This window comes from Elephas maximus, chromosome 4, assembly GCF_024166365.1.
Source record: "Elephas maximus indicus isolate mEleMax1 chromosome 4, mEleMax1 primary haplotype, whole genome shotgun sequence".
Taxonomy (NCBI): Eukaryota; Metazoa; Chordata; class Mammalia; order Proboscidea; family Elephantidae; genus Elephas; species Elephas maximus.
The window spans coordinates 52,622,897-52,648,193 of NC_064822.1; the positions used below are offsets into that span (position 1 = coordinate 52,622,897).

At 40.0% G+C, this 25,297-nt stretch overlaps 1 protein-coding gene across 2 annotated transcripts in view; it reads right to left on the reverse strand.

Annotated features, from left to right (window-relative positions):
- Positions 1–16,175, reverse strand: part of RBM17 (RNA binding motif protein 17) — a 43,621-nt gene extending 27,446 nt beyond the window's left edge. Inside the window, exons 1-3 of one of the 2 annotated variants that reach the window (XM_049882039.1) lie at positions 16,088–16,175; positions 6,016–6,156; positions 2,547–2,663 (exon numbers count right to left, since the gene is read on the reverse strand). In XM_049882039.1, the coding sequence (XP_049737996.1) occupies positions 2,547–2,663; positions 6,016–6,138 (240 nt within the window). In that variant the 5' untranslated portion in view covers positions 6,139–6,156; positions 16,088–16,175. Of the gene's footprint in view, positions 1–2,546; positions 2,664–6,015; positions 6,157–15,950 lie in introns of both variants that reach the window. The other variant, XM_049882038.1, reaches the window with a different exon arrangement.
- Positions 16,176–25,297: the final 9,122 nt, after the last annotated feature.

The following is a 25,297-nucleotide window of genomic DNA, read 5'->3' on the forward strand; positions in this document are numbered from 1 at the left end:
GTGAGTTCTGTGTGGCCACTACAATGAATTACTGAACTCAGCAGAGAGATAGAGAGTGCTGTGGGAGGGATAGTTGGTGTCAGAACTGGTAAAGATGGTGGAAAGAGAAGGCATATCTGACCTCCGTCTCACGAGAATTAGCCTCGGGCTGTTCATCTTGATTCTCCTTCCCCCTTGTGAAGTTAGAGGAGGTCAGACATTTTCCCCATGCCTTTTTAGGTACTAAAGTCAATTCATAATTACAGATGATTAACCAGCTTTTGATTAATGTAGTGAGAAAAAATTAGGCTGAAAATTTGAGAGGAAAAAAAAAATTTTTTTTAAATTGTACTTCAGATGAAAGTTTACAGAACAAACTAGTTTCTCATTAAATAGTTAGTACACATATTGTTTTATAACATTGGTTAACAACCCCATGACATGTCAACACTCCCCCTTCTCAACCTTGGGTTCCCTATTACCAGCTTTCCTGTCCCCTCCTGCCTTCTAGTCTCTGCCCCTGGGCTGGTGTGCCCCTTTAGTTTTGTTTTATGGGCCTGTCCAATCTTTGGCTGAAGGCTGAACCTCAGGGGTGACTTAATTACTGAGCTGAAAGGGTGTCCGGTGGCCATACTCTCAGGGTTTCTCCAGTCTCTGTCAGGCCAGTAAGTCTGGTCTTTCTTTTTTTGGAATTTTGTTCTACATTCTTCTCCAGCTCTGTCTGGGACCCTCTATTGTGATCCCTGTCACAGCAGTCAGTGGCGGTAGCTGGGTACCTTCTAGTTGTACTGGACTCAGTCTGGTGGAGGTCGTGGTAGATGTGGTCCCTTAGTCTTCTGGACTAATCTTTCCCTCGTATCTTTAGTTTTCTTCATTAACCCTTCTTCCTGAAGGGGTGAGACCAGTGGAGTAGCCTAAATGGCTGCTCACAGGCTTTTAAGACCCCAGATGCTACTCACCAAAGCAGAATGTAGAACATTTTCTTCATAAACCATGTTATGTCAATTGTGCTAGATATTCCCCGAGACCATGGTCCCTATAGCCCTGAGAGGAAAAGTTTTAAATGACTAGAAATCAGCAAAAGACACCTGACTATGGGATATCTTTTCCTCTTGACAGACTATTAGCCTGCAGGAGCATCACCGAGAACTGAGGAGCTAAGCTGTGGCCTACCTCATAATGAAGGCAAGGTGGGGAGCAAGCTGATTGCAACTCAGAAGAGACAAAGCTGTAAGGACAGAGAAACTACAAGAAGGGAGGGACATGCAATTGGGACTGTGTCTCGGCCTGATTTTGGTCCTCTCTAACAGATGGGGGAAGGGAGGAGTACCTTGCTAATATGGTAAAACCTGCAAAAGCCAGAGCCCATGTAAGGCGGACACCTGCCATCAAGGGAAAATGCAAGTATTTTTCACTAATATAGAATGACAGAAAAGGGGTAAGACTGCACCCTGTCAAAAGCAGAAAATTTGTGAGGCCCAGAAGAACAAGGCAGTCCCATCAAGTTCCAGCTCTCACAGGTTTCACTGTACCTCATTTAGCCTACTTTTAACTATGATTTTGATTTATTGTTTTCCAGAATCTCCTCATCCTTACTAATCCAAGTTTATATAGAGAGTTGGCCATGTCCATTTGTTTTTTAAGCATATCTAAAATCTTTATAATAAAGGTTTATTGTTGTTAGTTACCATCAAGTTGCCTCTGACTCATGGTAACCCCTATGTACAACAGAACAAAATGTTACCCGGTCCTGCACCGTTGTCATGATCGTTGGTAATTGAACATCGTTCTGTTGTAATCCACAGGGTTTTCACAGGCTAATTTTCAAAAAGTAGACTGCAGACCTGTCTTCCTTGTCTGTCTTAGTCTGGAGGCTCTGCTGAAACCCATCCACCATGCATGACCTGCTGGTATGTGAAATACCAGTGGCCTAGCTTCCAGCATCACGGCACAATCCACCACGGCATGACAAACTGGCAAGACAAGTGGTGGTAATAAAGGCTAGGGTGGTGGAATTTTTTTTTTAACCCCTTTATTTTAATCAATAATAAAACAGTAAGTACTAACATCGCTTATGATAGCAAAAATTGGAACTCGCCCATATACCCAATAAATTATAGTACATCCATACAATGGAATTCAATGAAGTCATTAAAAATGATTATATAGCACCATATTTTTTTTTACATAGACAATCATGATATATTAAGTGAGAAAAACTAGTTGGAGAATAGAAGGTGGAAGAGGCATTGAATGGAAAGATATTCCAAAATACAATGTTGTTAATTTCTGGAGGGTAAGATTGAAGGTCATTTGCTTTTCTTTTTGTGTATTACTAGTTCCTGGTTTTTCTTTAATGGGCTTATTTTATTTTAAATAGGTGTTTTAAAATTGATAAAAATATAAATTAAGTTGAAAACGATACTGACCAGATTTCAAAGGACTATCTGTTAAGAGTGACTAAGTGGTCAAGGCTATATACACATAAAATAAAATTTACACAAAGTGGAAGAAAGCATCAAGGTAAAGTTAGGTGTACACTGTTGTTTCACGTTATACAGGCTTACCTTTAGCCCAGCTGCTACATGAGGTGGTGTGTCCACAATTTGCCGGTCATCTGAAGAGCCGCCTCGTTTTAGGTCAATTACTGGGGCAAGGACTGTACTCTGTTTTGTCCTTTGGCTCTAAAATTAAAAAAGAAAAATGTACTGAAGCTTCAAATTAGAATTCAAGCTACTTGTTAACCAAGATTACTTTGGTCTCTGTAACGAACCTTTAAGGCATGAGAAAATCATAATCTCAAAACAGCTTTCAAATACAATTATTGGTGTAACTATATAGCATTTTCTTTAAACTTTTAAAACATAGATTTCCTCCACTTTTGTAAAAGGTTTACAGTAAACTTGGTCACTTTTAAAATAAATTTATATATGATGGATTTTGACCAGTCATGAAAATCTATAGCACATTATACTTTGTGTGGCTTGTTTACAATGAATAGGTATATTTTTATATCCTGCACAAAAGATACTTGTGGATTAGAGGTTTTTTCCCTCCTACTAGGATATAAAATCCCGCCACCTTCCCCCATTTTATTATGAACGTACAGAAAAAAACTTGAGAGAAAAATGATGATTTATATACTATTTGGCTATTAACATTTTACTGTATTTGCTTTATCCTACAAATACATTTTGGGGTGAACCATTTGCAAAAATGTTGGCAATATCATGACACTTCACCCTGAAATACTGCAGCATGTATCTCCTAAAAACTATACACTCTCCTACATAACCATAATATTATCATCACACCTAATAAAACCAACAACTCCCCGTGTCATCTCCTATCCAGTTCCATGCTGTCCTCTAAAATGTTTTTAAAATAGTAATTTTTTTTTTGAACCAGGATCCTACCAGTTTCTGTAATGCCCTCTGGTTTTAAATCTCTTTAGTCTCTTAATTCAGAACAGCCCCTCTTCCCTGCGGAGCCATCACCATCATCATCTTCATCTCCTCCTTTCTTTTCCTCTGACATTGTTTTATAAAATGTTGTATATTCTAGATCTGTCTGATTATCCCTGGCACTGTAGTTTAACTTGTTTCTCTACCCCTTGTAATTCCTGAAAACTGGAAGTCACGTGTAAAGGCTTCATTAGATTTCGTGGAAAGCTTTTTGGCAAGAACACTTCACAGGTGAGAGGGTATACGTCATCCTGTATCACAACAGGAGGCATGTTAGGTTGTTTAGAAGCAATGCTAAGTTTGACCACATGGTTATGGTGGTGCCCACTAGATCTTCTGATTATAAAGGTATCATTTTTTGGGGACTTTAAATGGTTATAAATTTTCATTGTTATTACAAAAGGCTCAAGAATAAACAATGTTTATAAATTTAAGAAAACAAAATTTAATCCAAACATCAAATATATAATTCACAAAATAAACACCAAGTTTAAAGGACAAGGTTGGGGGTGGACTATCAGAATCACTTATTTTTCTATTATTATTTTTTTGAAATCAGTATTTTTAAAATGGACATACAGATAAAACCGTAGCTTTAGGTGAAATTTTCAACTGTGGGTAAAGTTTGTCTACCAAATATTTTACAGAAACTTGGTTAGACCAACCTATTATTCTAAGTAATTGATTAACTAGTTAATTTAATTAATGGCCTAAGAGAATCAATACATCTTCACTTTCCTTCACACAAAAAAAAAACAATATTAACCTTACATAGCATTCTTTAAAAAATGTTAAAAAGTCACCAGAAGTGACTTTACAGGCAAATAATTAAAAAAATCAATCTGAACCTCAAGAGATTTGCTAATAGCTGAAATTAATATACTGGATAAGTAAAAAGATAAAGCATAAAGCAGATACTGAAGAAGACATGAGAGAGACTGGGTAGGTTTCATATAAAAACATAATTCCTTGCCCATTAATGACTAACTCTTTGTCATGTGAGTAAAATAATAGTAGACAATCCATATGTGATCCATAAATTATTTATATTCAGCTTTTTAATACATTTATATTCTGGAGGGATTTATTTTCTCACTTGTATTTTACATAAGCTGGTTTTAAACCTATAGTTTCTCAATAAACACTGACTAGATCGGAATCGACTCGACAGCACTGGGCTTTTTTTAGATAGAAAAAGTGGTTGAGAGGTACACTAGGCAGGAAGGAATAAATTATCTAGGATTTTAAAAAAATTAGCTGCAAGTAATCCACAAAGCTGGCAATTTTTTAAACTAGTAATTAAGAATTATCCCATGTAGTTTTTAATACCGTATATTAACAACTACTAATCAACAGAACTGACAAAACAAATATAAATTTTAAGAGTGTTGTTTAACTTTTGCATATCCTAATCCTAAAAAAACCTCTACAATACTCAACTACCGGAGGAAAAAAAGATAATGATGCAGTAAAGGAAAAAAAAATAAAAACATAAAAAATTATTCATTATAGAAAATTTCAAACAGAGAGAAAATTAAAGAGAATAACTAGATCTCACCCAGCTTCACCAATTATTAATGCACTGTCAATTCTGTTTCATTTACATCTCCACCCTCCACCCTAGACTGGATTATTTTGAAGTATGTTCCAGAAATTAAATAATTAATAATAATAATCAATAAATATTTCAATGTGCATCTCTATAATAACTTCTCAGCCTTTTTTTCATTATACATCCCTCACAAAGAAGACCTTTAATAAGATGTTTCCTAGCTGCCCTACCCTTGAAATTTTCATACCACAGATACACTGTAGATCTGTACTTTATACATGGAAAGAGTTACGTTTTTTTTCACCCCCTATGGAGGAATTTTCACCCTCTTTGGAGGGACATCACTTCTGTTAAGGATGCATGCTCTAAAATAAAAGGGCCCTTAAAATAACAACCCAAACACCATTCTCATTTCTAAAAATATCTGACAATATTTTGATATCCTTAAATATCCAGTCAACAACTAAGTTTTTAATGTTCTGCATGTTGAATTATTTCAAGTATATTGCCAATGCCCAACACGTATACGAGGGGGATGAAAACAATTACTATCCAGACTACATGTGCCTGACATATTCACAATGAATCTGACCCATCAACAGTGCATACACAGCCAGAAGCTTAGTTATTACTACGGAACTACACTTCTCAAAGTGCTGCTTACAAACCTCCTACAACAAACCAACAGGAACGCTAATGCAGACCCGTGGGGCTTTATCCCAGAACCAAACTTCACCAGAGTATCAGGAATACGGTTACACAATCTGCATTTGAAACAAGTTCTCAGGCAATTTTCAGCATACTGAAGTCCGAAAACTACTACCATTGCTAGAAATTCCCCGGAAGATTTTTATTCCCAGGAGCTGGAAGGAGCAAACTGGCCTTAAATGCTTCATTCCTCTCTACCCAAAGCCTCTCTCCCTATAAGCCCAATGAAAAGGCAGAAGGGCAAGTTAAACCAAATTCCTTTGAGCCCTGATAAGAAACTCGTCCTGTAGAAACCCCCACGCTCCAGGTTACCTTTGCTTGAGTGAGGGCTGCCTTCTTCACTTGAAGCTGAGACTGCAGAAGTTTGAAATTTTTGGACCAGCCTTCTGTTTTTGAATCACTGGTTTCCACCCCCAGGTCATCATACAGGGACATCTTCTTTTCAATTTAATGCTGAAAGACAAAGAGAACAGGGATTAAAAATACAAAATACAGCAGAGATTTCCAACCTTTCCATGCTAAAGTAACGTTGTATCAGGAAATTTTAGAGGTAAAAGGTATTATGAGAGGTTACAGTCCAGGTCCCTTACGGAACAGAAGCCAAAACTCCCGATATCATCAGTGAGGTGCTCTTTCTAATTACATGAAGCTATACCCATGTTTTTTTTATTTTTTATACCCATGTATCTTTTTTTTTAAATAAACCTCTAGAATTAATTTTTCTATCCTTATAGATCATGTTGTCAGGTGATTCATGAGTGAAATCCTTCTGTTCTACAGCATATGATTAGGTAAGAGGGAAGTTCTAGATTCAGAATATTATTAATCACATACACCCAAAATTTTAAAAATTCTATTTTGTCTCAATAGCAAAAAGTAAAGGCTTATAAAATACCAACTACAAATTGATATATTGCAATTAGCTACAATTTTATTAAAAAAAATTTAAACATACACCTATGCATAAGGAAAAAATGACAGAAATGATCTCACAAATGATGTATCTTTGAAAATTATGATTATGGGGGGAGGGGCAGCTATTAAATATCCTGAATTCCTCGTATCTCACCAAATAGAATTTATAATCTTTATTGACACTGATAATAAAAAGATAATTAACAATCTACACGTACATGTTCAATATATATTCCCAGAAAAGAGGAAAACATGATAATGAAAACAAAAACAGTAATACTTAACTGCTAACAAGTCCTTATTATGCAGGCGTGTTAACTGCAAGGTCTGCAAGGTCTGCAGGAGGCATCATTAAATCTCAAACTTTACAAATGAGGAAAGTGGGGCTCAGAGAGAGTAATTTGCCCAAGGTTATAGTAGGAAGCCCCTTTTCAAACCCTCAGGCTAATTCCTGAGCCCTTGCTAGTAAGTCCCTGTTGTTGTTAGGTGCCCTCTAGTCACCTGACCCTGTGTACAACAGAACAAAATACCGCTGGGTACTGTACCATCCTCACTAGTGTTATGCTTGAGCCCACTGTTGCAGCCCCTGTGTCAGTTCATCTCTTTGAGGATCTTTCTCTTTTTTGCTGAGTCTCTGCTTTACCAAACATGATGTCCTTCTCCAGGGACTGGTCCCTCCTGATAACATGTGCAAAGTACATGAGATGAAGTCTTGCCATCCTCACTTCCAAAGAGCACTTTGGCTGTATTTACTCCAAGATGGACTTGTGTGTTCTTCTGGCAACTCGAGGCTTATTCAATATTCTTCGCCAACACCATAATTCAAAGGCATCAATTCTTCAGTCTTCCTTAATCGCTGTCCAGCTTTCAAATGAGTATGAGGCAATTCAAAATACCATGGTTTGGGTCAGGTGTGCCTTAGTCCTCAAAGTGACATCTTTGCTTTTTACACTTTCAAGAGGTCTTCTGCAGCGGATTTGCCCAAGCAATACATCATTTGACTTCCTGACTGCTCCTTCCATGGGCACTGATTGTGGATCCAAGTAAAATGAAATTCCTAACAACGTCAAACTTTTCTCTCTTTATCATGATATTGCTTACTGGTCCAGTTGTGAGAATTTTCTTTTCTTTATGTTGAAGTGTAAGCCATACTGAAGCCTTCGATCTTCAATCAGTGCTCCAAGCCCTCTTTGCTTTCAGTAAACAAGATTGTGTCATCTGCATATTGCGGGCTGTTAACAGATCTTCCTCCAATCCTGATGCCACATTCTTCTTCATATCGTCCAGCTTCTCAGATTATTTGCTCAGTATACAGATTGAAAATGTATGGTGAAAGGAATACAAGCCTGACACATGCCCTTCCTGATTTAAACCACACTTTATCCCCTTGTATGTACAGGTTCCTCATGGTAACATTCTTCGCAATGTTACCCATAATTAGTTATGATCCACACAGTCAAATGACCACCTTTTAAAAAGCTCAATATTCTGAAACCCATGAACGTGACCCATTTCTCAAAATAAACTCTAAATAAATGCTTAGAACAGGTAGTTCCCAATGATGAAAACTTCCAAAAGTCTATCAATTACAAGGTGCTCAGAAAGCATTTTCCCAGAGAAACTGTAATGTACAAAAACCTATCTCATCTGTGTTCTTTTAGGATAAGGACATACAGAAAAAAAAAGAGGAATATTTATTTTTGCCCCCCAAGTTAGGTCTGACTTCGGGCAAAAATTGGTATATTACTCCCTTTCGTCCCTTCTATTAGTGATATTCTAAGATTCTGCACCTCAACACCTTAGCTGACCTTAGTTCCACAGTATGTGTGGGTGGGGTGTGACAGGCAAAGGATAGCAACTTTTATTCCCTCAGAATAGCTGCTCTGATTTTAAGTATAATAACTCCCTTCCTGGAAGTTTAACCAGTTGCCAACGAGTCAACTCAGATTCATGGCAACTCCATGTGTGTCAAAGGGTTTTCAATGGCTGATTTTTCAGAAGTAGATCACCAGGCCTTTCCTCCAAGGTGCCTCTGGATGCAGCTGATTCTCCAAAACTTTTGGTTAGTAGCTGCATGTGTTAACCATTTGTACCACCCAGGAGCTCTGCTGGGAGTTTAGTGCCCACTAAACTGGTCCTGCTTTCCACAGTTCCCTCCATTCCTTTATTTCTGAACCCTCAGATTACCTAAAAGGACTGTTTTCATTTTTAAATGAAAGGCTCCAAGGTTACAAAGAAGCAGGGTAAATGAAGGCAGAGCACCAGGGTACTGGGGACTGACTGCTATAACGAATCACGTAAAATTTGAGGAATGCCCACAGTTCTCCTCCCTATTAAGGCTCTGCAACAACTCACCAGCTCAGCCGATAGCAGCTCTGACAAAGAACTCACCTAGCGAACATTCCAACAGGGAAATAAATGTCCACTGCCTTCAGTGCCTAACGAAATGAAAGTTTTATTCAGGAATTTGGCAATGCCTTGTGACATTACGCTTGATTCACTGAGGGTAAATCAAGGAAAGGTAATGGATTTAATTCCTTCACTATGGCTGAAATATGACTTTGTCTACAAAGTGTTATAAGGACTTCCCCAGGAGTCTACTTTAGAACCCATTTTAACCCACTCTACTGTAAAACCCTGGTGGGGTTAAGAGCTTCAGCTGCTAACCAAAAGGTCAGCAGTTCGAATCTACCAGGTGCTCCTTGGAAACTCTATGGGGCAGTTCTACTCTGTCCTATAGGGTCATTATGAGTTGGAATCGACTTGACAGCAACAGGTTTTTTGGGTTGGGGTAAATTTCATGCAAATCTAGATCTAGTTTGTTACATGTGCTGCTCTATCTTCTAACTCAAAGCAATATCTGACCCAGTGCTGAATAGAAAATTTGGCCAAACGCATAGTTAATACTCTATTTCCAAATAGAAATCCATCTCTTCGGAAATTTTTGGCCAACAATTACTCTGGCCAGAAGGAAGACCAATGCGCCAAACAGCTTCAGAGGCTTTCACACACTGTTCTTCCAACCTAGTGTTCAAACTAATTGCTCATGTCCAGACACCCATCCTTAAACCTTAAATTCAATCTGAAAAATTAAAACGAAGGAAGGCTGCTATTTAATTAACACTAGTACATCTCTCAACCAAGAGGGTAAACTCGGATAGAAACAGTTTCCCAAATTTTGGGATAAAAAAGAAAATCAAGCAGTTTAAGGAACTTTGCCTCCAATAAATCAAGTTCTCCCATCTAAGAATTCTGTATTTAATGAATATTTCAATACTAAATTCATGAGGTTTTGTAAGAAACCATATTTCCTCTGATTCTACTTCATTTCTAAACTAGAGAAAGCTTGCTGACAATTCCATTTGATTTGCCTCACTGCAAGCTTTGGAATTCATTATACTGCAAAATTTTATATTCATTTAAAGTTCCTTGTTTCTCGCCTCAAATCCTTAAAAAAAAAAAATTTAAATATTAGAAACTGATGTCACCTTACCAGCATCTGCTAATTTTTTTTTTTTTTTTTGGTAACAGGGCTTATAAAATCAGATCTCTGTATCACAGTAAGTACAAAAGGGCTTTCTCTGTTTTTCTTTTTAACTTCAAGTTCACAGGACTGGATTAAACATAATAAAGGTACACTCTCATCACCCATCCATGGGTACATGCCCAGCTTTTACTTAATTATTATACTCCTACAAGCACCTGTGAATTCACTACCAAAAACAAGAGCTAAGAGCTTGACAAGAAACCACAACTTAACCATATGGCTCCCTTCTTCTCCTCCACATGATTTACACCCAAGGCAAGCATCAGTATGATTCCTATTCTCATCATGCCCTCGCTTTCCTCCTTTTATACAGTTTTATTGTATCCATTCCCTTAAAAGTGTGTATATTTTTATTTTAGCTGTTCTAAGCATTTATGAATATACCACCGTTTATTCATCCATTCTCCCTACTGCAGCCAGCAAAATGGAACAAGTCTACTAACGAGACTCCATCGAGGTCTAAACTTATCCTAATTAATGCTGAGATATTACTTAAATGATGTAATACATTTATTTCATGAAGTCTGGACCCAGGTAATAAGAAACAGCACTTTCAAACATTTAGATGTACCGTAAGAAGCCAGAATCAAAGGTAAATACGAACCAAACAGCTCTTTCTTACAGCTTCTTTAAAATACTTATTCACAATTTACTTCTTTTTTATGGTAACCAAAACCAAACCAAACTTACTGCCATAGAGTCAATTCCGACTCACTTTACAGTAACACCATCCTTCATTTAGCACATCTTTCATATGTGCTCCATTTTTAATAACAAACAAAATTCTGTCAGAAGCAAGAATGATGACTTTTCCAGATTCCACCTAAACTGGCAAAGTATTTTTTAAAACATGAGCAAGTGGCAGAAAAAGAACACAGGAGAGAGAAATCTCAGAAGCATCTCACCTACTCATCTTTCAAGTGCATCTTCGAAGCCTTTAGTGACTGACTGCCTGATTTGTACCCCTGAACATAGCTGAGTCCTAACAACTTTAACATAGTATACATACCTACTGGTTGACAAATGTCTCCTAATATACTACAAGCCCCTTCAAAGTGGGACCTGTTTCTGTGTTCATCTTTGCATCTCTAGCTTACCACCATGCTTGGAACATTTTAAGCACGTAATAAATATTTTCTAAACGTATCAGTGAATGGGTGGAAAATATTAATGCACTTATTTAAATAACATTACTATGAAACAGTCAGATCTATAGATTTACCTTTTATGGACATAACTTACAGTAAGTGGAATTCCGTAAGTACGGTAAATTTTCCACTACCCATTGGTCAGTTTGTTGTACTACAGTGGCTTGCTTGTTACTATGATGCTGGAAGCTATTCGCAAGCATTTCAAATACCAGCAGGGTCACATATTGCGGACAGGTTTCAGCAGAGCTTCTAGGCTAAGACAAACCAGGAAGAATGGCCTGCAATTTACTTCCAAAAATCAGCCAATAAAAACCTTACGAGTCACAAAAGAACACTGTCCAACTTGCTTGCTTTGGATACAGTCATCAGGAGGGATCAGTTGCTGGAGAAGAACATTATGTTTAGTGAAGCAGAGGGCCACCAAAGGTGAGGGACACCCTCGGTGAGATGGACTGGCACAACAGCTGCAACAGTGAACTTGAACATGCTTATGATCGTGAGGGTGATGCAGGGCTGTGCAACATTTTGTTCTGTTGAATGTAAGGTTGCCATGAGTTGTAGGGTGGTCTTGATGGCAGCTATCTAAGTTTTAAATTGTACAACACAATTAACAGGAGAAAAACTACTACCATCATACACCCAATGAGTTAAGGTCTGAATTCTGAGCATCATGGGATCAGATCTCCGTAGCACAGTAAGTGCAAAAGAGCTTTCTTCTTCTCTTTTTCATTGAACTTTAAGTTCACAGAACTCAATCATAATAAAGGCACACTCTCATTATCCATCCATGGGTACATGGCCTGCTTTTATTTATTATAATCCTCTAAGAATCAGGATTGGTATGAAGAAACCTTTTATTACTAAATAGACATTCATTATCATAAAATGAAATTCTCCTCTTTGAGGCCTAAAGAATATGGCAAATATACATACAAAGGAGGAAGGGAAATATGAGGGATGGTGCACTTTCATGTCTACTAAAAAACGTAACAATAAAAGGTATTTGCCTCAGGTAGAACATTTATAATGACTTTTTAAAGGATTTTAAAAGAAATTTCCTATATCTCTGTCTCGGTCATCTAGCGCTCCTATAACAGAAATACCACAAGTGGATGGCTTTAACAAAGAGAAATTTATTCTCTCACAGTCTTATAAGCTGGAAGTCCAAATTCAGGGCGTCAGCTCCAGAGGAATGCTTTCTCTTTTCTGTTGGCTCTGGTGGAAGGTCCTTGTCATCAATCTTCCCCTGGTCAGGGAGCTTTTCAGTGCAGGGACCCAGGGTCCAGAGGATGCATGCTCCTGCTCTTCTTTCTTGGTGGTATGAGGACCCTGTCTTCCTGCTCGATTCTTTTATATCTCAGAAGAGACTGGCTGAAGACACAATCTAATCTTGTAGATCTCATCAATATAACTGCGGCTAATCCACTTCATTAGCATCGTAGTGACCGATTTACAACACATAAGAAGAACACATCAGATGACAAAATGGTGGACAATCATAAAATACCGGGAATCGTGGTCCAGCCCAGCTGATGCACATATTTTTGGGGGACGCAATTCATGACATTCTACCCTTTGGCCCCCCAAAATTCATGTCCTTTCCACATGTAAAACACATTCACCCCATCATATCTCAGCAAGTCTTAAATCAACTCCAAGTCTAAAATCCAAAAATTCCTCTTCATCTGTGAAATCTAGAATACAAGTCACCTGCTTCCAAAGTAAAATGGTGTAACAGGCACAAGCTAGACATTTCCATTAAAAATGGGAGAAACTGGAGGGAAAGAAGGCATAACAAGCACCGAACAAGTCAGCAAAACATACTGCATTAGCCCTAAAAAGGCTTGAAAATAATCCTCTGTTCTGTGCGACCATTTACACAATGGCCCTGCCCTCCAGACTCTAGGTATTGGCCACACTCAAAGGATTCTGAGTGGAAGCCCCTCAGCCCTGGGCTTCAGCTCTGCTTTCCAGGCTTACTGGAATGGCAACTCCACTCTGTCGGCTTTAGTTTTCCTAGTCCATTTGAGTGGCAACTCCACCCCCTCAAACTCCAAACTCAAACTCCAAAGGCCATGGCTCCACCGTTAGAGACCCCAGAGGTCATGGCCATGCCCTTTGAGACTGAGGCAGCTCTGCTTTTAGTGTTCCTTGTTTCTTCAGCTTCTGCTTCCTTGTCCTCTTGGCCCTTTGGGCCTCACCACCCGCATATGCCCTGCTGGAGCAGGTGTTCCAGAGCTCTGAAGCTCCACCGATAAGCACCTGGAGGCAACCCACCCCACCAGTAAACTTCCACTGGAAGGCACTCAGCTCTCTTGCTCAGTGGGTCAGCAAGCCTAGCTCCACCAATAAGTGCTCAGAGGCACCTCACTCCACCAGGAAGCCTCCTGTGCAAACACACTCAGTTCTCTCGCTCTGTGGGTCAGGTCCAGCACCATGTGGTGCTGGTTTTCTGGTTCTGCTGCTGCCAGTCCTTTGCTGTCTGTGCCAACCCCAATGTAACAGCTTTCCTCATTTCCTTCTGAGTCCTCTATCCACTCAGTTTTAAAATTGCTTCCACATTTTAGGTATCTGTTAAAGCAGCACCCCACTCTTGGTATCAAATTCAGTCTTGGTCATCAAGAGCCGCTATAACAGAAATACCACAAGTAGATGGCTTTAGCAAAGAAAATTTTATTCTCAGTCTAGTAGGCTGGGAGTCCAAATTCAGGGTGTCAGCTCCAGGGAAAGGCTTTCTCTTCTCTATCAGCTCTGGTGGAAGGTCCTTGTTATAAATCTTCCCCTGGTCTAGGAGCTAGGGTGCAGTGCAGGGACACCCTTGTCACAGTTTAATATTTACATTCATTCTCAAAGACTCTACTTCCACAATGCCATACACTGGAGTGTGTTACAAACAAACTTCACTTGAATTTAGGTATAAAACAGAACATCCTTCACAATTAACTACTATGAAAGGCTTGAGGGATTACTAGACCTGAATCATCTGTTCCCTGCCAGGGGAGGTCTGAAGAATTCACATTCGGCAAAAACTAAGAAAGTAATTTAAAACAACCAGCTAAAAAGAAACACAGTTAATAAAATCACATCTAGGAGTGCGTAACAATTCTCTCAAAATTCTTTATTTTTCCATAAAAGCTATCTTTAGTAACCACTGAACTCCACAGTCAGACGAGCTCTTCACTGCTAATACTTGTACCTTGTTACATTATCTATCACACAACCTACTCTTTCTAAACTCTAAAAATAAAACACGCTCAATTTAAGTTATTAATTGTCCTCTATTCCCTAAAAACCCTTATTATTACCCAAAATGCCTGCTGCCTTTATCCAGTAAAAATGTAGAAACTGAGATGCATCCTTTAAAATCTCCACCTGTTGTAGGAAGTCACAGAAGTCCTCATCCACCCATCTACTTGAGTATGTGCAGAATCTTGCACTTACCTAGAATATCCACCCATATGCCTAGTTTTTCCAATTAGTGCCTTCAATGCTTTCCCTTACTTTCTCCTCAAAGAACCTCTATGATCTGACCTAATTACCCTTCCAATTACTCTCCTCAAATGTTTCTCTTGAGCCTTACCTGCAGTTCCCAGAATACATTATGGTGCTTCACCTCTGCTACTTTTTCACTTATTTTCTCTGCAGGAAACTCTTCCTATACTTTGTATATCTAACAAAATATTATTTATTCTCTAAAACTCAGCATAAGCATCGCCTCCTCTTTAAAGCCTTTCCAAACCACACCTTAGTCCCTCATATCAACCCAAGCACAACCATGCCGGTTTCCCTAGAGACCAAACGCTTGAGTAGTGGCAAAATCTTACTCATGCTGCATCCACAGTTCACAACACGTTGTTGTCTGGACAGTTCACAACACGTTGTTCGGTGATTAAACATCACAACTAAAACACTCCTTTACAATGACAAGGAGTAAGGTAACACCGGAATCATGACTTCCTCCATCTGCCCAGGTAAGCTCCCATCTTTGAAAGATGCCAACACTTGGAATTCCCTGTTCTGAGACCAGGGATGGAAATGCCTTCTTTCCATTTAATTCCCTGAGCCCTGGAGCGATGCAAGTGAGCTGGGCCACAGGTGACATATTGTCCTGGCTGCTAGAAGCTAGTGGCTAAAAAAACTAGGGACCGATAAACTTTTTCTAAACATGGTCAACGAAAGAGAGGAACGTTCTTTAGTCCAAAAGAGATTGAAACAGACAGACAAGAAAGGGAAGGATGGGAAAAGAGGAGAAATGAGAGGCACTGGGTCACTAGAAGAAAATAAAGGAAAAGTGGCAGAGGTGCTGCGAGGAGTTGCAGAGTCAAGAGCGGGGCGGAGGAAGGCGATGAGAAATGCGGCGGACAGAGAAGGCCGGGGGCAGCACCTGGGCATGGGAGCCAGAGGCAAGGGGAGACCAACGCAAAAGATGCGAGAGAAAGTGCAGGGAGAGAGGAACCCGAAAGCGTTGGAGTATGAGACCGTCGGCAGCTCTAGACTGGCCCGGGTCAAAACCTTCCGCTCCCACCGCGGCGCGGCCTAAGCTGCGGCCTCACGTCCAGCTCTGTCTCGGGAAGGCGCTCCCGCCCCAGCTTCCGCGCCAGGCCGCCGGCGTGGCGGCGAAGGGGGTTACTTACCCGGCCCACCCGGCCGACTTTCCCCATGGGCCGGAGCGGCGGCAGCGCGGAGCCGCAGTCCGAGACGCGCAAGCTCCGTACCGAGCCCGGAAGCGCCGCGGAAAAGGGAGATTTGGACGCACTCTGCGTAAACCTACCGACGACCGGAGCCCACAGCTGGCGCCAACCCCTACGCCAAATCCGCAGGAGGTTCCGCGGCGCGGGGGTCAGAGAACGTGTACTGCCGGAAGAGAGGGGACGCCTACGCTGCTGGCTCCTCGCAGCAGTGCCCCCTGACGGTAGGAGGTCTGCACTGCAGACTCCCCTCCGTCGGCGTCTTTTTCTTCCACCAAAAGGTGTCGCCTTGGCGCAACCTTTGAAATTTCATAACTTTTTTTTTTTTTTTTGGAGAGGGTGACAGTGACCCCGGACGGTAAGAAGTAGAAATGGTCCAAGGTTGCAAAGATCTCAATGGGAACCAAATGTCTTCTAATAAGGGAGAGGGAGAGAGAATTCCTCCTGGCTCTTCATTTTAATTCATTGAAACCCATTCATTTATATACAAAAAGCTGAAAATAAATCCCTGGGCGAGATGAATGGGGAAACTGCAGCAGAGGAAATGGTAGTAAGCGTTGAAATGATTGAACTGTAAGGTTAAGAAAACAACAGATATGGAGAATAGGGTTACAGCAATGAATGTAAATGTTATAAACCTTCACAACTTAAAAATAATGTAACTAACAAAAGTTAGGAGGGGAAGTGAAAGTGGGACTTTGTGTAAATACGATCGTTTTTACAACTGAAATTGGAGGCCAAGAATATTTCAAACTGATAGAGATACCATTCTACTCCCATTAGGATGCCAAGATTGTTTTTGAAAAAGGAAAATAACAAGCATTGGAGGGGATGTGGAGAAATTGGAACCTCATCCAATGCTAGTGGGAATGCAAAATGGGACAACCCTCGTGGAAAACAATGTGGTGGTTCCTAAAAAAATCTAGAGGTAGAGCTTTCATATAATCCAGCAATTCCACTCCTAGGTATATACCCTAGGAATCTAATAGAAGTGGCACAAGCATATACATACCTATGTTCATCACAGTGCTATTCACAATAGCAAAAAGATGGAAACAATCTAAGTCCCTGTCAACAGATGAAAGGATAAGTAAGACGTGCTACATATATACAGTTGAATACTACTCAGTGATAAAAAAAAAAAAAATTAGTTCCCACAACATCTTGGAACATGGATGAACATGGAATACATTATGTTGAGCAAAAAAAGTCAACCACAAAAAAACAGATAATTGTATGTTCTCACTTCTATGAAATGACATGAACAAATAAATATACAGAGATTAGTGTTCATTAGCGGTTACCAGGGCTGGAGGGTTGGGGAAGCGGGGAATTCACTCTTTAGATAGTAGACACTTGTTATTTTGGGTGACGGGAAAGGTAACACCAAATGAAGGTGAATTGTACACAGTTTGACAAAGGAAAATGATGTCACTAAAAAGTACAAAAGAAAAAAGGACCTGTTGGTAACCCTATGTAGTTTTGGAAACCCTGGTGGCATAGTGGTTAAGTGCTATGGCTGCTAACCAAAAGGTTGGCAGTTCAAATCCACCCTGCGCTCCTTGGAAACTCTATGGGACAGTTCTACTCTGTCCTATAGGGTCGCTATGAGTCGGAATCGACTCCATGGCAAAGGGTAACAGTAACAGGTATGGAGTTTTGAAACAACAGCAAAAGCAACCAAAAAATACATGTAGGGGTGTACATGTATGTCGACATACATGTGTATAGGTACGCATACATGTGTGCATATGTAGGTGCCATGGCTTTGTGTCCCGCCCAAAATTCTGTCAACTTGGCTATGCCATGATTCCCAGTATTGTATGATTGTCCACCATTTTGTCATTTGATGTGATTTTCCTCTGTGTTGTAAATCCTATCCGTATGATGTTAATGAGATGGGATTATCAGCAGTTATCTTAATGAGGCAAGACTCAAACTACAAGTTTGTTTTGTGTCTTAAACCAATCTCTTTTGAGATATAAAAGAGAAAATGGAGCAGAGAGACATGGGGACCTCATACTACCAAGAAACAAGAGCCAGGAGAATAGCGCGTCCTTTGGACTTGCTGTCCCTGCACTGAGAAGCTCCTCTACCAGGGAAGATTGGTGACAAGGACCTTCCTCCAGAGTCAACAGAGAGAAAAAGCCTTCCCCTGGAGCTGGTGCCCTGAATTTGGACTTCTAGCCTGCTAGGCTATGAGAGAATAAATTTCTCTTTGTTAAAGCTATCTACTTGTGATATTTCTATTATAGCAGCACTAGATAACTGAGATAATAGGTGTATGCATATGTATATCTATATCCGGCTATGTGACGATACGTACATATATTCATATATATAATAAAACACATAGGTAGCACAGTTACACATACTTCTTATTAAAAAATCCAATACCGCTGCCGTCGAGTCAATTCCGACTCAAAGCAACCCTATAAGACAGAGTAGAACCGCTTCATAGAGTTTCCAAGGAGCCTCTGGTAGATTTGAACTGCTGACCTTTTAGTTAGCAGCCATAACTCTTTACCAGTACGCCACCAGGGCTTCCTACGCCACCAGGGTTTCCAGATACTTCTTGTTGTTATTGTTGTTAGGTTCTGTCAAGTCAGTTCCGACTCATAGCGACCCTATGCACAACAGAACAAAACACTGCCTGGTGCTGCGCCATGCTCACAATCATTGTTATGCTTGAGCCCATCGTTGCAGCCACTGTGTCAATCCACCTCGTTGAGGGTCTTCCTCTTTTCTGATGACCCTGTACTCTGCCAAGCATGATGTCCTTCTCCAGGGACTGATCCCTCCTGACAACATGTCCAAAGTATGTAAGATGCAGTCTCGCCATCCTTGCTTTTAAGGAGCATTCTGGTTGTACTTCTTCTAAGACAGAATTGTTTGTTCTTTTGGCAGTCCAGTATATTCAACATTCCTTGCCAACACCACAATTCAAAGGCGTCAACTCTTCTTCGGTCTTCCTTACTCATTGTCCAGCTTTCACATGCATATGATGCCATTGAAAATACCATGGCTTCAGTCAGGCGCACCTTAGTCTTCAGGGTGACATCTTTGCTCTTCAACACTTTCAAGAGGTCCTTTGCAGCAGATTTGCCCAATGCAATGCGTCTTTTGATTTCTTGACTGCTGCTTCCATGGGTGTTGATTGTGGATCCAAGTAAAATGAAGTCCTTGACAATTTCAATCTTTTCTCCATTTATCATGATGTTGCTTATTGGTCCAGTTGTGAGGATTTTTGTTTTCTTTATGTTGAGGTGTAATCCATACTGAAGGCTGGGGTCTTTGATCTTCATTAGTAAGCGCTTCAAGTCCTCTTCACTTTCAGCAAGCAAGGTAGTGTCATCTGCATAACGCAGGTTGTTAATGAGTCTTCCTCCAATCCTGATGCCCCATTTTTCTTCATATAGTCCAGCTTCTCGTATTATTTGTTCAGCATACAGATTAAATAGGTATGGTGAAAGAATACAACCCTGACGCACACCTTTCCTGACTTCGAACCAATCAGTATCCCCTTGTCAAAGGAGACTCTGAAACTTGCTCTTGCGCGTCAAGCAGCTAAAGCAAAAGGAAGAATTGATGAAGTAAAAGAACTGAACAGAAGATTTCAAAGGTCCTCTCAAGAAGACAAAATAAAGTATTATAATGACATGTGCAAAGAGCTGGAGATGGAAAACCAAAAGGGAAGAACACGCTCAGCGTTTCTCAAGCTGAAAGAAATGAAGAAAAAAATCAAGCCTCGAGTTGCAATAGTGGAGGATTCCATGAGGAAAATATTAAACAATGCAGGAAGCATCAAAAGAAGATGGAAGGAATACACAGAGTCATTATACCAAAAAGAATTAGTTGATATTCAACCATTTCAAGAGGTGGCATATGATCAGGAACCGATGGTACTGAAGGAAGAAGTCCAAGCTGCTCTGAAGGCATTGGCGAAAAACAAGGCTCCAGGAATTGATGGAATATCAATTGAGATGTTTCAACAAACAGATGCAGTGCTGGAGGTGCTCACTGGTCTATGCCAAGAAATACGGAAGACAGCTTCCTGGCCAACTGATTGGAAGAGATCCATATTTATGCCTCTTCCCGAGAAAGGTGATCCAACTGAATGTGGAAATTATAGAACAATATCATTAATATCACACACAATCAAAATTCTGCAGAAGATCATTCAAAAACGGCTGCCACAGTATATCCACAGGGAACTGCCAGAAATTCAGGCTGGTTTCAGAAGAGGACGTGTAACCAGGGATATCATCGCTGATGTCAGATGGATCCTGGCTGAAAGCAGAAAATACCAGAAGGATGTTTACCTGTGTTTTATTGATTATGCAAAGGCAATTGACTGTGTGGATCATAACAAACTATGGATAACACTGCGAAGAATGGGAATTCCAGAAGACTTAATTGTGCTCACGAGGAACCTTTACATCGACCAAGAGGCAGTTGTTTGGACAGAACAAGGGGATACTGATTGGTTTAAAGTCAGGAGATACTCCTTAGATATAACCAGACACTTTGTAAGATTGGATATCTGGGTTTGAATGATTAGGACTGTAGTCTTGTGGGACATCTTGGTCAATTGGCATAATACAGTTCATAAAGTTATGTTCTACCTCCTGTTTTGGTGAGTAGTGCCTGGGGTCTTAAAAGCTTGTGAGCAGCCATCTAAGATACAAATATTGGTCTGTACCTGTCCGGAGCAAAAAAGAAAGAAGGAAACACAGGACTCAAAGAAAATACTAGTCTACAAGACAAATAATCTACATGAACCATGGCCTCATCTACCCTGAGGCCAGAGGAACTAGATGGTGCCTGGCCTAGATGGTACCACTGCCTACCATTCTAATCAAGGCCACAATAGATTAACCCTGATAATATGGGAGAAAAATATGGAACGGAATCTCAAATTCCTAAAAAAAAAAAAAAGCTAGACCTGCTGAACTGGTTGAGACTGAAGGACTCCCCGAGACAATTGTCCTAAAATACTCTTCATATCTTGAACCAAAACTAGCCCCTGAGGTCACCTTTTAGCTAAATAACAAATTGGCTCAAAAAAATAATGATTATCACCTCGAAGTACTGTGCTATTTTAAAAGATCACCTGTATGAGACCAAATGGTCAACAGTCACTTTAAAACAAGGATAAGAATGTAAGGGAACAGGGAAACTAGATAAATGGAAATGAAACAACCAGAATGGAAATAATGAGAATGTTCACTCATTGTGAAGAACGTAGCCAAAGTCACTGAACAAGTTGTGTGGAAGTAGTTGAATGGGAGCCTAAACTGCTATGTAAACCTTCCATGAAAGCACAATAAAATATTATTAAAAATATTTCAAGCTGATAAATCAAATAATAGAGATTTAAGTATATATCTTAGTATAAAGGAACAACTAAAATCTGATGATTAAGAAAAGGGGCAGGAATATAGCAGGAAGTCAGTAGTCAACCTAAGGAAACAGACAGTGTGGTAAGTTGGAGATGAAAAATTAAAGTTCCTCCAGGGCTGTAGCTCTAAGTAGATAATTGGCATTTACCCAGTGGCATTTCCATAGCTTTATTACTTGTATATAGTAATTGGAACTGAAAGAAAAGGGTAAGGTTCCATCTCGGACTGATTCCACCCAGAAAAGGTCATTTGTGCCTAGCTGGGTTGACAGAGAGATCTCCTCCAGGCCCGTATAGCCCCCTTGATATGTGGCAGGCAAAGAGAAAAAAGGGGCAAAGGGCCCTGAGACTTATATAGTTGGGATGGAGAAGAAACTGGAAGGGTCTGTGTGCTGAGGAAAAGGGAAAGGGTAGGAAGAAGAGGCTCCTTTATGCAGTCTGGGCTCAAGATGCATGGTTGCCTTGTGGTCAAGCTTTGATGATGTCAAAGTAAACAAATATAACCTCTCCTTCTGGAATGTAGGATGAGATCTTGCCAGCATGCAATTATACAGTTAACCATATACCTCTAGGAGAACTTACAGCTAAAGCACTAGGGAAAGGGGTCTGCTTCTCCTAGGGTTCATTCTTTCAGTACAATTTCAGTGAAACGGCCATGCAGGCAGTGGGGGACAAACTGCTTTCTGCTGCCCCTGCAGAGGCTTGAGGACATCGCTTAATGTAATTATAGTGGTAACCCAGGACAAAAATACAAAGCTTTCAAAGCATCTAGAAGCACAAGCACTCAACAAAACAAAAGCACATAGTGAAATATTTGAAAAGGTTACAAAACAGAAAGCATAAAAAAAAATGACCAAAGTAAGACAAACATCTCACATCAATAAATGTAAATAAGCTAAGTTTACTATTAAAAAAGTACAACTTCAAATTGGAGTACAAACCATAACGCGATTCTATATTGTGTATGCAAGACACAGTGCTAAAATAAAGTGATTCTGAAAGTTTAAAAATGCAAGAATGGAATCGACATACCAGGATATGCAAACATAAAGAAATCAGGGATCACAGCTTTCCATTACACAAGGTTGATTTCACGATAAAAAGCATTAAATGAGATTACGAAAGGGTACAATTCACAATGAAGACAAAATAGGAAAATTTATGCACAAAATAACATGATCTCATTATTCATAGCAAACTTATAAAGAGAATGAATAGGCAAAAACCTTGTCAGATTAAGAGCACAAAAAGTAAATGAGGAGAGGGAAAACTTAAAAATATAATGAAATAGTAGATCTAATATATCAAACTCTGTACCCTGAAACAGAGATTACATCTTCTTTCAAATGTCCATGGAGTATTCATAACAATTGGCCATATTTTAGGCCACAGAGAAAATCTTAATATATTTTAATAAGTGGAATCATATAGATAATACTTTTGTTGTTGCTGTTGTTATGCTGGTGGTGTGCTGTTGAGTTGATTACAACTCATAGGAACCCTGTAGGACACAGTAAAACTGCCCCGTAGGATTTCCCAGGCTGTAAATCTTTATAGGCACAGATTGCAAGGTCTTTTCTCCTATAGAACCACTAGTGGGTTTGAACCGCTGACCTTTCAGCTAGCGGTCAAATTGCTTCATCATTGTGTCACTAGGGTTTTCTATAGACAATATTTCTATAGATACTATTATCTGATCACAATTCAATAAAACTGGAAATGAATGACAAAACAGAAAATAAAACACCCAATGATGGTTAAGATTTTGTGTCAACTTGGCTGGACCATGATTCTCAGTGTTTTGGCAGTTGTATAATGTTGTGATCACTTACCTGTTGAGATCTGATATGTGATCACCCCCCGTGATGGAATCTGCTGTGAGCAGCCAATCAGCTGAAGGGGAATTTCCTTGGGCTTGTGGCCTGTCTTGAGTGTGAGCGGACATTCAGACAGGGCTCTGGGGCTTTTGCTCATCTGGATCCTGCAGCTGGCTCCTGTTAGTCTGACCTCTGGCTCTTGAGACTTGAGCTAGCAGCCTACCTGCAGTCTTGCCTGCTGATGTTGGGATTTGTCAATCTTCACAGCCTGTGAGCAACAGCCTTGCTCTCTGGCCTACTGATCTGGGGTTCACCAGCCCCTGTGGCTACATGAATCAGGAGAAGCCTCTTTTCTGACCCACACACTTGGGACATTATACCCTCTAAAGCTGTGTGAGCCCTTTCCTTGATAAACATCTCTCCCTATATATATATTTATACACTTTACTGATTTTGCTTCTCTAGAGAACCCAGTGTAAGACACACCCTTTCTTCGTGGAAAACTTTAAATGCTTAAGCAGTATTTGGATCAAAAAAGAAAACAAAAACAGAAGAGCGTAATGCCTAGAAAAGCATGAAAATGAAAATGGCATATCATAACCCAAAGAATTTAGCTGAAACAGTTGCTGTTAATTGCTGTCAAGTCAGCTCCAACTCATGGTAACCTAATGTACAACGGAACACGATGTTGCCTGTTTGTCGCTATGTTTGAGGCCATTGCTTCAGCTGTTGTGTCAGTCCATCTCACTAAGGGCCTTCCTAGCCTTCACTGACTCTCCAGTTCACCAACTGTGATGTCTTTTCTAGTGATTGGTCTTTCCCGATGACGTCTCCAAAGTAAGCCATGAAGTCTCTACATCCTCACTTCTAAGGAGCATTCTGGTTGTACTTATCCAACCTTGATTTTCTTATTCTCCCCGCAGTCCATGGCATGTTCGATATTCTTCGCCGACACCACAGTTCAAATGCATCAATTCTTCTGTCTCCCTTTTTCATTATCCAAGTTTTGCATGCATATGAGGAAATTGAAAAGACCATGGCTTAGGTCAGATGCACCTTAGTCATCAAAGCAGCATCTTTGCTTTTTAAAACTTTAAAGAGGTCTTTTGCAGCAGATTTTCTCAATGTAATGCATTGATTTCTTACCTGCTGCTTCCATGGACATTGATTGCTGATCCAAGTGTAATGAAGTGGTTGACAGTTTTAATTTCTTCTCTGTTTATCATGATATCAGTCCAGTTGTGAGAGTTTTTGCTTTCTTCATATTGAGGTGTAATCCATAGTGAAGGTTGACTTCATCAATAAGTGCTTCAAATTATCCTCATTTTCAGCAGGCAAAGTGTCATCTGCAGCTGTCGTTAGGTGCCATCTAGTAGATTTTCAACTCATAGTGACCCCACGTGACAAAGTAAAACTGTCCCATCGGGTTTTCTAGGTTGTAATCTTTATGAGAGCAGATTCCCAGGTATTTCTTCCACAGAACTGAGGGTGGGTTTGAACTGTCAACGTTTCAGCTAGCAACCGAGTACTTAACCTCGGCTCCTTCTCTACAACTACCAAACCCATTGCTGTTGAGTCAATTCTGACTCATAATGACCCTATAGGACAAAGCAGAACTGCCCCATAGGTTTTCCAAGGCTGTAATCTTTACAGAAGCAGACTGCCACATCTTTCTCCTGTGGAGCGGCTGTTGGGTTCAAACTGCTGATCTTTCGGTTAGCGGCCAGGAGCTATAACTACTGTGCCACCAGGGCTCCTATCTGCAGCTAGAAGCCTGGAAAAAAGGAAGCAAATCTTCTCATTACACACTGCATCCTAAAATCCACATAAATGGAGACAGGTAGAGCAAAGACCCTCATGAACTGAAGGAGGCAGATTTCTACAAGGAAACAGATTATTCTCGTAGCTTTTCTGGTTAAACAACTCTACCAATTCCTTTGTTACAAGTGTGATTCAGAATCCCGCTTGTATGGACCTAATATTTACTTATGTTTACTGGCATTTTACTCACATCGTTGTTATTGTATGCCATGGAGTTAATTCCAACTCATAGCAACCCTATAGGACAGGGTAGA